Consider the following 17,357-nt stretch of genomic DNA (forward strand, 5'->3'; position numbering starts at 1 on the left):
ATATTAAAATTCATAACAATTTTGCAGCTTTGGCTGTTTCAAAGGGAAGTGTATGACCACTGTGACAAAAAACTATTGTGATGAGACAATTAAATATGCAAAAAGCTAATTAAAAACCACTGAAGTTGAAATTAGTATGCTTATTTTTACAAGCAGCTACTACCTTGCAAAAACAAAGGAGCCTCTTTGGCGGATTCGACTTGCTTTGACTGACCAGGTCGTTTATGAGTGCTCAGGTATTGTGCCACTCTTGAATCAAGAGTTTCTTTGAGAAGCATGAAGATTTCCTGCAAGAGAATATATTTCCTGGTAGGTGATGATGTATTTTATAAAGTCTGCATAATCATGTATTTTCAAATATATTTATTCTGTGGAGAAATGTGTTATTTGCAAACATGGAAACAAGAAAAAATATTGCAATGGCAATCTTGATTTGGAACTTAATTCAACTTAATTAGAACTTATTTTACGATTATCGTTGTATTCTAAGGTCCCTTCTACACAGCAATATAACCCAGAATATCAAGGCAGAAAATCCCACAATATCTGCTTTGAACTGGGATATCTGAGTCCACACTGCCATATATCCCAGTACAAAGCAGATAATGTGGCATATTATTCAGCTGTGTGGAAAGGCCTAATACTTAAGACTACTATGACTGAAATATCTGAGAAAAAGTGGAGAGTGGGACAGAAGACAGAAAAGATAAAGATACAGGATAAAGGATCAATTGTTTGTTTGTCTCAAAGTAATCTTATATCTCTGGCTAGAAAACTATGCAACTAATTATTTTCTAGACATAAATCAACACCAAGAAACTAGGTTGGCAACATAGTGAAACAAAGAAGGCTAATAGTGGTGGTAGTGATCACTGGTCAACACACATTTTATGCCTCAAATGTTAGACCTTTTTCTGAGTATATTTGATCCACTGATTCCAAAACTGGCACTAGTTTTTCCATATCACTTCCAGTTTTTAAAATATAGAACACATGCCATATACAGTACCAGTCTTCACCTTCTCGCCCTAGGTGGCACAATGGGTTAAACGCTTGTGCTGGCAGGACTGCGGACTGAAAGGATCAGTGGTTTGAATCCGGGGAGCAGATGAGCTCCTGTCTGTCAGCTCCAGCTCCTCATGCAGGGACATGAGAGAAGCCTCCCACAGGATTGTAAAACATCCAGGTGTCAACCTTACAGATGGCCAATTCTCTCACACCAGAAGCAACTTGCAGTTTCTCAAGTGTCTCCTGACACGGAAAAAAAAAATCCTGCTCGCCCACAGCATAACCATACCTGAGAAATTAGAACTGATGTGTTCTTCCAATGCAATTTTTTGAATCAGTTCCCTAAATAACCCCAGGGACAGGACTAAAAAACAAGGCACCAAGAATTTGTATTTTTTGGGAGTAGGGGAAGCTGTGTAATATAGCACTGCAGCTTCAATTCAGTATTTAGAAATATGGTTATGCCTCCAAAGACAAAAGGGAGGCAAAGTTACCAAGGGTATGTAAACAGAAAATGTCAGAGTACTTGGATGTGAGTGATTTTCTAGTGTCATACTGTCTGTAATGCTAGAAATGTGAGGTCTGAGGAAAATTTCATGGTAGGGCAGTGAATTCTTATTTCTTGAGGCAATGTTCTCATTTTTGCATACACAGTCAGCTATACTGGGAGACTGGTGAACAGAAGCAAGTTACACTAAACGGTATTTCTTCATTGCAGTTGCAGATATCACATCTACACCCACCCGTAAAGTTAATGCAAATCTATACGACTGTGAACCAAAGGAGACAGACAGGTATTAACTCAGTATTGGACAAAGCTCTTCAACTGCCACATTAATGAGAACTTTTAATGGCATAAAGACAGATAAGACAATAGTGACAACAACTGCATGAAAGAATCAATGCTGATTAGGTACAATGTGCAATATCTTCAAAACTGAATAAACAAAGGCTGGCCTATGCTTCTTCCTACCCTTAACAAGTTTTTAAAACCACAGGTCATTGAAACTCACCTCTTTCTTATGATCAGAAAACCAAACATGGTCTTTATTGGAGTCTTGAGGCACAATGTGGACATCTACCAGCACCGCATAGTTCCCACACTAAAAGATTGGTGGGGGAAGAAGGGGACAAGATTATGAATAGGACATGATTCCTGAGTATCCTAGTTGAATCATAAATACAGTTAAAAATTTATCCTGGGATGCAATACAGTAGGCCTACACAACTTGTGGCCCTCCAGGTGTTTTGGACTTCATTAAGCTGGGTAGGGCTTCTGAGAGTTGGAGGCCCAAACATCTAGAGGGCCACAAGTTGTGCAGGCCTGCAATATATACTTATGGTGCTACATCTAAAGCCTTTTTAAATGTCAAAATAATCTTAATATTTAAGTATGGTCTCACATGCACAAGCAGTAGTAGTACTACTACCACTTCACCTAGCAACAGCCAATTTTCCAATAGCAACAGCCAATTGAGTGGCACCACAGAGAGCCACTTTCAACCTTTGTGCTACAAACAGACAGACAAATATACATACAATTTGACTTCTAGATATATAGATAAGCTGAGTATGTCTTATCCAACATGAATAAGTGTTTAGGATATCTGATTTTGCATGGGGGGTATTAACATATATATAATGTAACAATGCCCGACTGTTCACTGGAGGGAAGGATATTAGAGGCAAAGATGAAATACTTTGGCCACATAATGAGAAGACAGGAAAGCTTGGAGAAGATAATGATGCTGGGGAAAATGGAAAGGAAAAGGAAGAAGGGTGGACCATGGGCAAGATGGATGTTATCCTAGCTTGACCTTGAAGAAGCTGGGGTTGTCAATGGCTGACAGAGAGCTCTGAGGAGGACTGATCCATGAGGTCATGAAGAGTCGGAAGTGATTGAACAAATAAATAAGAACAAGAACAGCAACAATGTAATATCTTGGAAATGAGACCCCAATTGCAAGCAAGCCTCATGCCTTTGACTGCCTTGTGATGCCCACTAAGAAGATCATTGGGTTCCCATCAGTCATGCCCTACCATACCTCCAAGACAGTGGTCCCATATTCAACAGTGAATCCCTTTACTGTAGACATGGGCAAACCTCAGCCCTCCAGGTGTTTTAGACTTCAACTCCTATCATTCCTAACAGCCAATAAGCTGGCTGGGAGCTTTAGGAGTTGGAGTCCAAAACACCTGGAGGGTCGACGTTTGCCCATGCCAACTTTACTGGCTGTCATTGCTCACCTCATGTTTCTACATTGGAAGCAAAAAAAAAAAAAAAACCATTACTAACCATCAATTCATATTCATATGTACAGGAAACAACATAAAATTCAAGGTCCAAGAAACAAGCAAATCATGATGCAGTGGATGCTTTAAAAACCAATGAACTGTCTGCTCTAACTCACTATATAAAGTAGTCTAGCAGTACTATAAACCTGCATTTTTGTAGCTCTGAAGGAGCTCAGTGACTGAGGGCTACAGGGGGGATATCAGCAAGACATGCCTTTCTGATTTAAATTACAGACCACTGTTGCATTCCCACAGCTTGGGGCAAAGATCAGGATGTTGGCAACCCTTTTCACTTCAGTAGTTGGGAGAGATACCTACAGGAAGATTTTATGCTGATGAGGGATTTCAACTACGCAGGTTCATAAGTTCACCGGGAAAGCGATAATAGCCAAAGATGACACAAGTAGGAAATCTCTTGAAGACAGGTGTCAAAACACATTGGGCTGATTTCACAATGGCATGGGATTTATTTTCCTTTTCTTTTGCAAAGGAGAGCAGTGAAGATTTATGTATGATCCATAAATTCAGTTGTGAAGAGAGTAGAATGTTTTTCTAACAAGCCTATCATAAATATTATTTATAGAGAGCTTGCTATGGATGCTTTCTATTAAGTTCAGAAGTTAAATATTGGGTTTTTTTTTAAAAAAAAATAGTACCCCACATTAAGCAAATAAAAGTATGCTAAATTTGAATCATCCATTCCAGTTCTACTGTGTTCATTGAGGTTTGAGCCTTACAAAGTTTATTTAGCATCACATTTTCAAGGAAATAGTATTTTTGCTCCCTCTTAAGAGATGACATGCAAACTAAAGTCTATTTCCGTGTTACTGAAACAAAGCAAATCATGGTGCGTGCAAACAGCAAAACATCTAGTGGTTTATCTAAAACAGGGGTGAGAAACTGCTAAAAAAGGACGTCTGTCATATGGGTTCTCCATGGCATCTTGGAGAGCTGTACCCTACCTATGCCCTACCATACCTCCATCTTACTTTTTTTTTAAACCCTTTGTAAAAATGGTCCACCGTGGCTCTGCTTGTCTTATGGGCAAGGAGGAAGGGATTGTGCTCCCTTCTGGGGTAGACGTCAGCTAAAGGTTGGAACAGGTAACTTCCTATTTCATAAAAAGACATCACTTCTTAAAGTTATTATGTTCCTTCAAGCTTCCTGTGGAGATAGGGTCACCTGGGCTCTCTGTTCCATTAGTTATTTTTTAAAAATTAAAAAGCATGTAGAGAAGGGATTCTGAGGGCTTTCAAAAAGCCTTTCAATGGTCACACACACCGTACAAGCTATAACTTCCCAAATCTGAGCTAAACATGACTCCTGAGATGTTTGTATCGTTGTACTGTAATATGTATTGATAGTATACCAAACTCTGTGAAAGATGAACAATGGCATAACTGGCACACAAGAATAAGATACCGGCAAGGTTGGATATTAGAAAAAAATACTGAAAGAGGGAAGGAAGAAAATGCAGAAAAGGAAACACAAAACAAACTACAGAGGAATAGGCATGCTCAGTTGGAACTGAACACTGATTAAACACTGGGGAGGGTCTTTTTTAAACCTTGTTCCATGCTTTTTCATAATTATTTTGATATAAATTGATATTTTTATTAGTAATCTGTAGTCCTAGATATTTTGCTTACAAGCAGTCAGCGGAGGAGGCCCTGCTATCATCCCCACCTGTCTCAAGTGTGGTTGGTGGGAATGAGAGAGGGGGCCTTCTCTGTGATCGCTCCCCACCTCTGGAACTCCCTCCCTAAAGAACTAGAAATGCCCTCTCTGCTCCTTTAAAAAGCTTTTAAAGACCTCCTTGTGCAATCTATCTTATGGAGAGGAGGATTCGCATATCTTACACAAATCCTCGCCTTGACATTGGATACCTACCTCAGCCCACTGATGTGATATACTATATTATGCTTTTAAATGCATCGTGTTTTAATTGGTTTGACTCCTTGTGTTATATAATGTTTATTTAGTTTATCCTCAGTCAATTTTCAGTTGTTTATAAGTTATATTGATTTTATTTTATTTCATGTTTTGTCTTGATTGTCTGTTTTTGGCATTGAATGTTTGCCATTTTTGTTATTCTTTGGAAACTGTGCTGAGTCCCTTCAGAGAGAGGGTGGGTTATAAATAAAGTGTTATTATGTTATTATCGCGGTCTTACAATTTGGTAAATTATCCAGTTTATCAATATTCCTTTTTCATAGATTTTCAGTTAAGAACATGGATTTCTCTATTTATTTTAAATTTGAATACTCCTTATTGGGTCTTCTATAATACACACCATGCCATTGGTGTAACCCTTAACTTTAAATCATTGTCCTTTTATTTTCACCTCTTTAATACTACTGTCTTCCCTTATGTTTAATACTTCCAACAACCATATGAACAATAGAGTTGACAGCAGACAACCTTGTCTCGTTCCTTTTTGTATGTCTACATAATTTGACATTTGGCCATTTATTCTTAATTTAACTTTTTGTTTTGACTACATGGCACCACTGGGGATGGCAGGAAACCCGAAGGGAGTGGGAGCACTCTGCAGTGGAACACTGTTGTTAGAAGTACAACTTGCTAAACATACAGGTTGAACATCCCTTATCTGGAATTCCAAATTTGGAAATATTCCAAAATCCAAAACTGTCCACATGGATGACTGAGATAGAGAGGGTTTAAGGAACACTAACATGGTGATCCGTGCTCTCATTACATCTCAAACAATTGCAACGTGTTCTACGTGGGGTTGCCTTTGAAGACTGTTTCGAAGCTTTAAGTTGTCCAATGGGTGGCAACCAGGTTTCTAGCTGGAGCAAAACAAAGGGAGCATACAACCCCTGCTTAGCCAGCTCCACTGGATACTGGTTTGCCACCGAGCACAATTCAAAGTGCTGGCTTAGGCTATAAATGTCTAAATGATTCCAGTCCAGCTTAGCTATCCAAACACATCTCCCTTTATGAGCCATTTTGAGCATTAAGATCAGCTGAGATCCTGCTCTCGGTCTTTTTGCCCTCGCAAAAAGAGTGACTAATGGGGACGAGAGACAGGGCCTTCTCAGTGGTGGCCCCTTGGCTGTGGAACTCCCTCCCCAGCAAAATTAGATTGGCCCCCTCCCTCCTGGCATTTAGGAAACAACTTAAAATGTGGCTTTTCAAGCAAGCATTTGAGGAGTGAAATGAAGTAGTCAAGATGTCGAATGTTCTGTGTTTTATGTTTATCTATGTCAAATGTTTATAGTTTGCTGGTTTTTAGTCTATTGTTATATGCTGTTTTAGTATGTGATATATTTTATATTTTGTCATTTACTTTGCTGGGGACTGCTTTGAGTTCCCCCAGGGGTGAGAAAAGAGGTATATAAATGAAATAAGCTCTGTTTTATACATAACATTACTAAAAAAAATTTATATGAAATCACCATGAGGCTATCTGTAAAAGATGCATATGAAACATAAATAAATTACATGTTTAGATTTAAGTCCCATCTTCAAGGTATCTCATTCTGTACATATATGCAAACACAGATATTCCATGATACTACTACTACTAATAATAATTCTGAAATTCAAAACACTTCTGGTACCAAGAATTATGGGTAAAGGATTCTCAACTTGTCTTATGATACAAGCATATGATATAAATGGCAGAACACAGACAATGTCAGAGAGTATTTAATTACATTTAGTTCAATGCAAACTAATGACTCAGTAGAGATTTGTCATGACTTCTTTATCTCATCAAATTTAAAAAGAATTTAAGTTTTGGTTCAGCAGCCCTCTGTTAATTCTTTATTCTCTGTAAGAAAACAAAATGAAGGTTTCTGATAAACAGATCAAAACATTCTCTTCTTTCATTGAGTGAAACCTGTACTGTGGAAGCTTAACAAACTGATTTCACAATAATTCAGTAGTAGAGACACATTTCAGCTGTTGATACAATATTTCTAGTACTAAAAACCCCCTTAAAATACGTTTAAATTGCCTTAAATAATTCTGCACATTGAAATACAATGAGTAATGGAGCTTAGGCTGACTCAAACTAAGCCCTTTTACGAGTATTATTTGGAACACCAAAGTGTTCACCCTGTATAGAGAGAATACAATTAAGGCTGTATTTTACCTTCTAAGAGGCAGCTCTCTGAGGAAGGAGGTACCTGTCAATGCTTGTCATCTTCACTGCCTCTTCTACAGCCAAATCTGCTCCCCCCCCCCTATTATTATTTAACAGCCTACATGTATCTAATGATACCCTGAATTAGCCATGGCATGTCACAATGGTTGCATCAGTCATGACGTCTCACAATGGTTATCCAGGCTACAAAGCTTGCCATGCTTTGGGCCCATCAGGCCATATTGGAGAGCCAGTATGCTGTTGCCATTTGATTGTAGAATTAGATGGCAGACCACCAACAAATCTCAGATGTTGTAGGTTATATTTTGGAGGAAGAAACTGGCAAAACCATATCTCAGCATCCCTTGCCAAGAAAACTCTAAAGAATCCATGGCGACACAGTAAGTTGACAGGTATATACACACACATACATGTTCAAATATATGTGTTCTTGCAGATCTGGATTGTTTGTAATAGATAGGGGGATGTTAAGGATCTTTTAAAAATAAGGCAATATCTGCCTTATTTTAATGCACCTTAGATTGAACACTAGCATATAGGAAACACTGCTTGAACACCAAGCACAAAGTAGCTGCACGCAATAATATCCTGCAAAAACTTACTGGCAGCACATGTGGTGCAGACCCAAAATTAATAAGAACATCAGCCCTGGCCTTGTCTTACTCAACTGCCGAGTATGCTTGTCCTTTTTGGCATAAGTCTGCCTATGCAAAACAGGTGAACGTAGCATTGAACAAAATATGCAGAATAATCATAGGATGTCTTAAACCTGCACCTGTTAATAAACTCTACAAGCTAGCTGGCATTGCCCCCTGTAACGAATTAGGAGAGAGGAGGGACGATTTATTATTTATTACTCTTAATGGTGCCACCAATGTGTGATGTGAGGTATTATTGGGAGATATGGCACACTGGATGCAGAATTGATGGAGGTGAGGCAGTCTTCAAACAAAAGTTAACAAGTTTATTGAGCACAAAGCGTGTGGTTGCAAGCTGTAACTTTTCTTATGGAACTCAGAATAATGCTTGGTTAGATGAATGTTACACTCTTTCAGGTTATACAGTATCTTCTTGACATAGAGCACTTGCTTCGGACAAAGTATCAATACAGGGATATTTCCCTTATTTGATCCTTCCTAGATCAAATTCTAAATAAGCTATTCTTTAGCCTCTCCTTGGACTAAAGAATTCCGGCTATGTTTCCCCCTTTCGGCTACCCTAGCCAGAGAAACTTTCAATAGCCAGACCCGGCTTTCCAAAGCCTCGAAACTTTGCTTCAGAAGTCACTCAGCCACCTTTTCCTCTCCTTCTCTCTCAACTCCTCACTCTAACTCCTCACTGCTAAACCCTAACTCCTCACTCCTCAGAACCTAAAACCTAACTCTGACTGTTCACTCCTCTGAACCTAAACTCTAACTCTGACTGAACTTAAACTGTTGTTTTTCAAACTCTCCCCTCTAAGCTCCTCCCACTTCTCTACAGCATCGTCTCCATGGCAACGCACTCCTCTCAGTTAGGCCGCTCCAGCATTAGTGCAGCCAATCTAAACACAAATACAGTTAAAGTCGCCATCCACTACATGGCTAGCAGCCTCCTCCCAGCAGATTCAAATCAAGGAAAAGCGTTATGAGAACTACCACTCTTAGTGGTGTCCCCCCAGCAGCAAGGGTATCCCTCTGGACAGCTAAACCAGGAAATCCCAACTAGATGGCCCCCTGCGAGGGTCTTCCTCCAGGGGCAAACCAAGAATAGGCAACGTGGAAGTCCCTTAACAGACTCAGAAGTGGGATGGGCAGATCAAAAGACAACCTGGCAAAATGGCACTACCTAAAAGAATCCCAAACCTTGTGTAACTGTGGAGCAGAACAGACAACTCCGCATCTGTATGCTTGTCCACTGTGCCCTGCCTCATGTACAGAGGAGGAATTGTTGGAGGCTACAAACAATGCTGTTGCCCAAGTATGGTCAAAACTTATTTAGCCGCCTGCGCGCCTTCTATTTTTATCAGTTTTCTACTAATTTATGCAATGCTTTTGATGTGGAATAAATAAAAAACTAATGCACATATTGATCTATTATATTGCAGCGAAAGGAAAACAGGTTATGTTATCTCCTAAGATCAAGGGAAAAATACTTTTAAGGCTACAGGAAAACACTTAGCAAAGTGGAAATTTCATTGAGCACAACAGAATTTACTTCTAAAAACACATGCATATATTTGTGGTTTACATGACAAGCTGTATATGGGTGCGTAATATGTTTTTTTAAAGTTGTACAGCCCAATATATTGTGTTTTATACAGGGTATAATTGTTTGACGTAATATAATGGAACCAATCTGCGGATGAGACTTCTGTGAAAGTTAAAGAGCAAGTTCCCTTTGCTATTGCTTTGAATTCTCCCTATGGAAGATATCATTTTACTCTTATTGTTTGGATTTACCCCCCTAAATGGCTCCAGTATGGCTCCATGCTTCTTTCTCTTTTTTGGCCTGCTTTGGAGAATTTCCAGTAAGAAATCAATCAGCCACATTCAGCTTTTCCTCCTCAAGTTCTGCTCTGATGAACTGTGAAATCATTGATGACTGGCCACAAATTAGAGCATAAGTGAAGCTGTAGTTTCCTTAGCAACCCACTGTTTTCCCCTCCTCAGGCTGGTTAGCTATTAAACAGAGGAAAAGACAAGTAAGAGGTGTGTGCAAGAATCAAGCCTGTCAATCGGTTTCCAAGACCATCTAAATATGAAATTGCAAAAAATGCCCATCACTTATCATGTCTCGTTCTTGGATACAATTAAGCAAGACAGCGATGCCTTAGCACCAGTACTAACACCGCATACAAACATTATTTTCCCCCATATCCACATGTGAGGTATATGCGGATGTATATGCCACTGCAAGAGTGCTGAAGCAGCTGCCAAAACGAAAAATGAGAATTTAAAAAATCAGGCCCCCAAAGTAATATTTTTTTGAAATGCAGGAGCTCATCTTGGCAACCCCCCCCCCCCCCCCCCACTGTCTCACTCCTTGAAATGTGCAGGGTGGTGTTGAAATAGAAGCAGCTGTTTCCATATAAACGCACATATTTAAATCTGGAGGAGCTCAGATCTTGGACTTAAATCCATCCCTCCCCATTTTACAAGGTTGAAATGCTTCTCCTCAAGGCCTAGTTACTAATGCATTTGTGCAACACCGCATGGCCTCTGTTGCAGTTGGAGGATGAGGTACAATGGCCTGCTAATGGTTCTTTAGATTATCATACAATTTTGCAACTGTTATTGCTCCACAGGCGATTAGTGAAACATGATGAGATACTTTACGCAGAATCGTTTATGTCAGAGATGCAGATATATAGACTTCTTTGGTTTGACTGCGCTGGTGTCTGGGGTGAGTGAGGAACAATGTAAGGTAATTCAGGAGATAGAAAAGGATGCTTGGAGACCTCTCATATTGAAAGCACCCACAATGGAAGAGGCACAAAGACAAGAGGAAGGGGCAGGTAGGTTTTCTCAACAGACAAAACAGGAGGGGACAAGGCTGGTTTTGACTCCATCCCCCCAGTCTACACCAACAGCGTGGGCAATAGTAGCAGGTACATGACCAGATGTCAACATCTGGGAGATGAAACTTCTGTATCAGGGGTTCCCAGACCTTTTCAGCCACAGAGCCCTTTTTGAAGCAAAAGTTTCTTGTGGAGCCCCAATAAATGTTTAGTGTTTAGTTCTATCTCTCTATGGGGCATATTACACATGCTACATATATGGAAGTATGAATATATAAGGTAGGCATGTCCAAAGTCTGGCCTGGGGGCTAATTGTGGCCCCTGTTGAAATTTCCTCTCTCCCAAGGTCTCCTTCCCTTAATAAAGGAAGCAACAGAAAAAAAGAACTGGGGACAGTGTTATTCACCATTGAAATCTACAAAATGATATAACTAGTTAAGATATTTGAAAAAAATGTTACAATGTTACACGTACACCTGAAGTTCGTTTGAACTCTGTGCCCACTTCCTGTGACAAAGTTTATCAGAGTTTAGCGGAGATTCCCTGAAATCTCCCTCCTCCTAATGTCTTCTTTTAATGGCCAGAGCACCCTCAATATTATTGTTCTCCTGGCTAACGAAGTTTTCTTCCAACCCTCCTCTTTTTCATTTTCTCTCTGCGTTTCAAACACATTAACTACCTAACTGAGTCACTTGGCTCGAGTCATCAGCCGCTTGTGCAAGCTCTATTGCTATGATCTCCATTGACCATTTCTGAGGTCAGAGAACTCGGCTTTTTGTGCAGTGACCTGCCCTTGGCAACCAATCCATTCCAAATGACAGTCCCAGGGTGGTTGCCCACTGGATGCACCACACATCCAGCAGCCTGCTTCACGAAGATGGGGAAAGGGGGAGGATGAAGGGGGGAAAGCGGTACTGCACTGCCGCAGCATGCCCTTATGCCAGCCTAGGGAGAAGGAGAAGGAAGAGGGCAGAGGAGAAAAAGCGAAGCAGCATGGCAATGCCTGACGAGGAGCCTATCACAATCACTCACGAGCCCCGAGGTGCGTCATGCCAACCCCGACCGGGACCGCCTTCCACCTGAAAACCAATGCCCTCACTGCAGGAGAACATGCAGATCAAGAATAGGGCTCCACAGTCACCTACAGACCCACCACCAGTACATCGATCTTGGGAAACAATCCTACTCAGACGAGGGATCACCTAAGTAAATACTTCAGGAATCTCTGTTCTCTATCATGAGGATTATATGTAGTTGCTTGTCAAGGGAGCTGGGATGAATCAGGTGGAGGTCGGGCTGAAGAAGAAGGAGAAACAGAAAAGAAGCCAATATCCTTTGAAGTTCATGCTACTGGAAGAGACCTTCCAAATCTGTTTCATGCCTCATCTAATAGGAAGAACTTCAAGATAAAATATACCTCTATGACTTGGAATGCAGCCCCAAATAAATTCTGTAGAGATGAATATGGCCCTTAGGTTGAAAAGGTTTCCTCAAATATTTCTGTATAGATATTGATAATTCAGAATATATGCACTTTGTGTACACAGAAAAAGGGTAGAGAAAGAAGATGAATGGGGGAAGAATATGGAAGAAACAAAAACAGAGATAAGAGACATAGGTTCACATCTCATCTCAGCTATTTTCACATGGTAACCCTGGGGCAGCTACTGTTTGATCCACATTAACTCAACAAAATGACCCTGAACCATGCTCCAACTTCCACTTTACAGTCTTTGTACAAACTGCAGCATATGCGTTTGCTATGAAAACAATGCCAGAGATTTGTTTCTCTCATGTTTTTACTCCATTACCTCACTACCCCTCCTACACTGTTTTAATCCAGTGGTATTGACAGCCAAGTCTCTAAATTGAGTGTTGTCATGTTTCATAACCAAGGAATCATCTTGTTATTTTAATTGTCAGGAATTGTTAGCCTCTCTGATGCTGCCAGAGAACAACTTCTTAATGACAAAAGATGATGAAATGCAAGCACTATCTGGGCTTGAGTAAGGTACACAGCCACTGACAGCATCTGGAACTGGAAACTCATTACATGCCTGACAGCTTCTTAGCTGCTGAAGTTCATGGAGACTCAAGACTGGTTGACCATGGCAAATAAAAATAACTCCTGGCATCCCGGGAGGAATAGTTGGGTCCCAGTCAAATGCTGCTTCGTTAAGCTGAATCACCAAATCTGTTCACTCACAGAAGTAGCCTAAGTTTACTTTGTTTTAAAATACACACATACAAAGGAGAGCATTTTCTTACAATTCTAATTAAGCAATGGAAGGCTATCACGTTTCTGAAGAAGAAAACTTCTGATTAAACCAAGGGTAAGTAGAAAATTTCAGGTCTACATTGATTTGAAGTGCATTACCAAGTGTCTCCAACTCCCAAATGCTTAATAGTGGCAACAATAAAATTACATTGTCAGATAAACATGGCAGCTGACATAAAGAAAACATTCTGTGTGTATATATGTGTGAGAGAAAGAGAAGAACGGAGAGTGTGTGAGAGCACAGAACTGGATCTTCGTACGAAAGGATTGTGAGCTCTATTCGGTTCAGGTACTCAAATTAAATTCCTAAAGACACTGGGACACTGATCTTTAATATGTATGTCTTTCAGACCTTTTCCACTACCTTGGCAGCCATCTCTCCACAACAGTTGACATTGATGCCAAAATACAACACCACCTGAGTTCTGCAAATGCAGCATTTTTTCAAATTAAGTGGAAAGTGTTTGAGAATCAGGACATTCATAGGGATACGAAGATGTTTGTTTATAAACCTATTGTTCTTCCAACTCTGTTGTATGCCTGCAAAACAGACAGTCTACAAATGTCACTCTCGGCTTCTGGAAATACTTCATCAATGTTGTCTTCGAAAAATCCTGCAAATCTCTTGGGAAGACAGGCGGACAAACGTCAGCATTCTGGAAAAAGCAAAGAACACCAGCATTTAAGTGATGGTCACCATCAACTTTGCTGGACTAGACATGTTGTCCACATACTCAGTCTCTGTCTCCCAAAGCAGTTACTTTAATCAAGAATGGAAACTGGAATGTTGGCAGACAGCAAAAGAAATTTAAAGACAAGATTAAAGCTAACCTTAAAATGTGATTAAACACTGAGAACTGGGAATCCTTGGCCCTGGAGAATTTTAACTGGAGGTTATTTGGAGGGCAAAAGGGAAAAATATGCCAAGAGGTAGATGCATCAAGCAAAACCTTGTTGGGACTACCTTCCATCTTGAAATCTATGCCCTCATTGAAAAAGACCATGCGGCTCCAGAATAGGTCACTAAAGTCACAAATCAACCGCCAAGACTACTTCTGGAAGACAATCATACTCTGCCACAAGTGAAGGTCTATGATGTCTTTCACAGCATGGTCTAATTGTTGGATTTTGGAATATTAGAGAAAAAAACAAAAACAAAGGAGATCTCACAAATCTGTTCTGCCCACCTACGGAGTAAACTGCCCAGATTCACACTTAATGCAAGCTCTTTTTGTTTTGGATGGGAAAACTGGACCCAGAAAACATAGTTAATTGATCATTTTTTCTGCTTAGGGTCAACATGAAATGTTCCAGTCACAGTCTTATGTATATTTACTAGAAGTAAGCTCTACTAGCTAGAGTAGGGCATACCCCGGTTGAAATGTGTGGAGATTTGTGATTAGTGGTCTATTTACCCAACCTTTGGATGCAAAAAGCAGTCTCCAATTCTGCTCCCCATCCCAATCCATTGTGCTCTCCACACCAACCACCTCCTCAGCACTACATGTTGCAATGAAAATCAGCAGTGGAGTTGTGCCAAATACATGTTTGTCTTTAAAAACAAGATGCATAGGCAGCATGGTTCTTGTTTTCTGGCTTCTGTGGGAATAATTCTGCATCAAAACAAGATAGACACTCTCCACATCCCTTGCGTGGATTTTGCTTCGTTTTTTTTTGTTTTTTTTTTACCCAAGACAAAATATGATGAGACGTACATGTGGCTCTTAAATGGCACAAGATGGAAAATCATCAGAATTTCCCAAAGATAAGCATAGCTTAGGATAAATAAAACAAGCTCTGATATTGCCATGAACATTGCAGTATATAGCAATGGTACTGGCATATCATATGGACAAGCAATCCAGTGCCAAGCAAATCTCTACAGTCGTGTTGGATGATGGCCAATAAAGAGATTGGCCATGGGCAGAAAAACCTTCTGACTGAATATGCTTTACAGACTCACAAGGGCATTAAGGTCATCTGGGAAGATCTTGCTCACTATACTACAGCTCTTTGGCTGTGACCAAGAAGCAAACCGTTTCTACTGCAGGACCCACGCTTTGCCAGCTGTTGTATAGAACAGAAGGCATCATCTGTTATGTGTTTGAAATGCCTTGAGAAAAAACCGATTTACTCAGATTTCCTCAAGCTATTAATTGTGGATTTCATTTTAAAATATGTTGTATATTGTTTATTGTTTTGAATGTACTGTCGGTTTACTGCTGTGCACTGATTTGATGTGGTTTCATGATTAACAATTATGCTAAATGAAAACAAACAAACAAAGGCCTGCTTCCAGGCGCCGAGAAGGCTGCAGGTCAGGCTAATGCTGTATGCCAAGATTTGTTGGTAAGCAAACCCTTTTCACCAAAGCAATGAAATATCTGCTTAATGCTTTATGCAATCCATGTGAAACCCATTGGTATAATGACTGAGTTGGTCCTATTGTTAGTATGTTTCATCCATGAGAACAAGCCAGGGGGTGCTATGTAATGTTTTAATTATTTGAACAGTTTTTAAATGGTTTTGTGTGATTTTAACAGATCTGTTTTTAACAATTCTATTTTAATATTTGTATGCTGCAATGTTTAAACTACAAATCATCATTATCATCCATAAACAAGTATAATTGTTAACTGGAACTGGAGATGAATTTCCAAGTGCTTCAGGAGATAAACACAATTCAATCTAGACTAGAAAAAAAGTAGAAAAATTACAAGGGTCATGGGGAAGGAGAGAATGAGTCTGTGCACAGAACCAATACACTAGTCTTGCAAAACCAGGCACTTTCCCAATGTGTCGGTTGAACTAATTGGAAGCAAAGACAGCTAGTGGATCCCCTATGATGGGAGGTCAGTACAACTATTCTGGATTTTACTGCCATTATCCCTGCAGTGGATCTGATCTTGAGAAGTTCTCTCAGTGAGGTAACCTATTGAGTTCCACCAGAGTTCAACCTACAGCATCTGAGAGAAAAGAGATAAAATCCACTGCAAATTTACCATACTTCCAATGGCAGATTCCCTGACCACTCAGGCTGGAGGACTGCTGGAACTGCATCTGGAAATCACCAAGATGAGGAAACTTAAGTGCCTATACTCTGGGGAATTCAGATGTTTCTTTGCGACAACATTGTATACCTTGGGAAGGTATACAATGCCCGTACCTTGGGAAGTTGGACTTGGCCACGGTGGTCCACGCTCTTGTTACATCCCGATTGGATTACTGCAACACACTCTATGTGGGGTTACCTTTGAAGACTGCTCGGAAACGCCAACTAGTCCACCGAGAGGCAGCCAGATTGCTCACCGGAGCGGCATACAGGGAGCATACCACCCCCCTGTTGTGTCAGCTCCACTGGCTGCCGATCCAATTCCAAGCACAATTCAAAGTGCTGGTTTTGACCTACAAAACCCTTTACGGTTCCGGCTCAGTGTATCTGTCCAAACGGATCCCCCTCTACGTCCCACCTCGGAGCTTAAGATCTTCTGGGGAGGCCCTGCTCTCGACCCCGCCTCTATCACAAGTGAGATTGGCGGGGACGAGGAGCAGGGCCTTCTCGGTGGTGGCCCCTCACCTGTGGAACTCACTCCCCGGGGAGATTAGATCGGCGACCTCCCTTTTTTCATTTAGAAAAAAATTGAAGACCTGGATGTGGGACCAGGCATTTGGACGGTCGGACAGCTAAAGAAAGACATTGATGATGAGCAGGAATGGATAAAACAGAATGGATCTACGGAACTCTGAAAACGCTGAGCATAGGATTAATCTATTATTGTGTTTTGTATTACTGTCTATTGATGATTTTAATTTTAATTTTATTAATCGTTTTAAGTGTTTGTATGTTTGATATGGGCATCGAATTGTGCCTTTTTCTGTAAGCCGCCCTGAGTCCCCCCTCGGGGGTGAGAAGGATGGGGTATAGGTAACTGAAATAAATAAATAAAATATACTGGTAGGTTTACAATTGTCATATGGAATTGTCATGTACCTTCATAAACAAGCAATGAAGAAGTAGGCTTTAAGCTTTAAAAGAGGTTAGGAAGAAAAAGAATGGCCTTTCATGGTTGTGCAATGTCCTACCAAACTCATTTTCACATGCTGTCAATCTTTCTGGCAAAAAGGTCAATTAAATAAAACCT

The 17,357-nt window shown here is 40.3% G+C and overlaps 1 protein-coding gene across 5 annotated transcripts in view; it reads right to left on the bottom strand.

The window, feature by feature from the left end:
• SLX4IP (SLX4 interacting protein) overlaps positions 1-17,357 on the bottom strand; it is a 128,763-nt gene that overhangs the window by 57,896 nt on the left and 53,510 nt on the right. For 4 of the 5 annotated variants that reach the window (XM_067469094.1, XM_060785872.2, XM_060785863.2 and 1 more), the window contains exons 3-4: positions 2,022-2,111; positions 164-287 (exon numbers count right to left, since the gene is read on the bottom strand). In XM_067469094.1, coding sequence (XP_067325195.1) covers positions 164-287; positions 2,022-2,111 — 214 coding nt within the window. The remainder of the gene's footprint in view (positions 1-163; positions 288-2,021; positions 2,112-17,357) is intronic. The other variant, XM_060785880.2, reaches the window with a different exon arrangement.

This window comes from Anolis sagrei, chromosome 1, assembly GCF_037176765.1.
Source record: "Anolis sagrei isolate rAnoSag1 chromosome 1, rAnoSag1.mat, whole genome shotgun sequence".
Lineage (NCBI taxonomy): Eukaryota > Metazoa > Chordata > Lepidosauria > Squamata > Dactyloidae > Anolis > Anolis sagrei.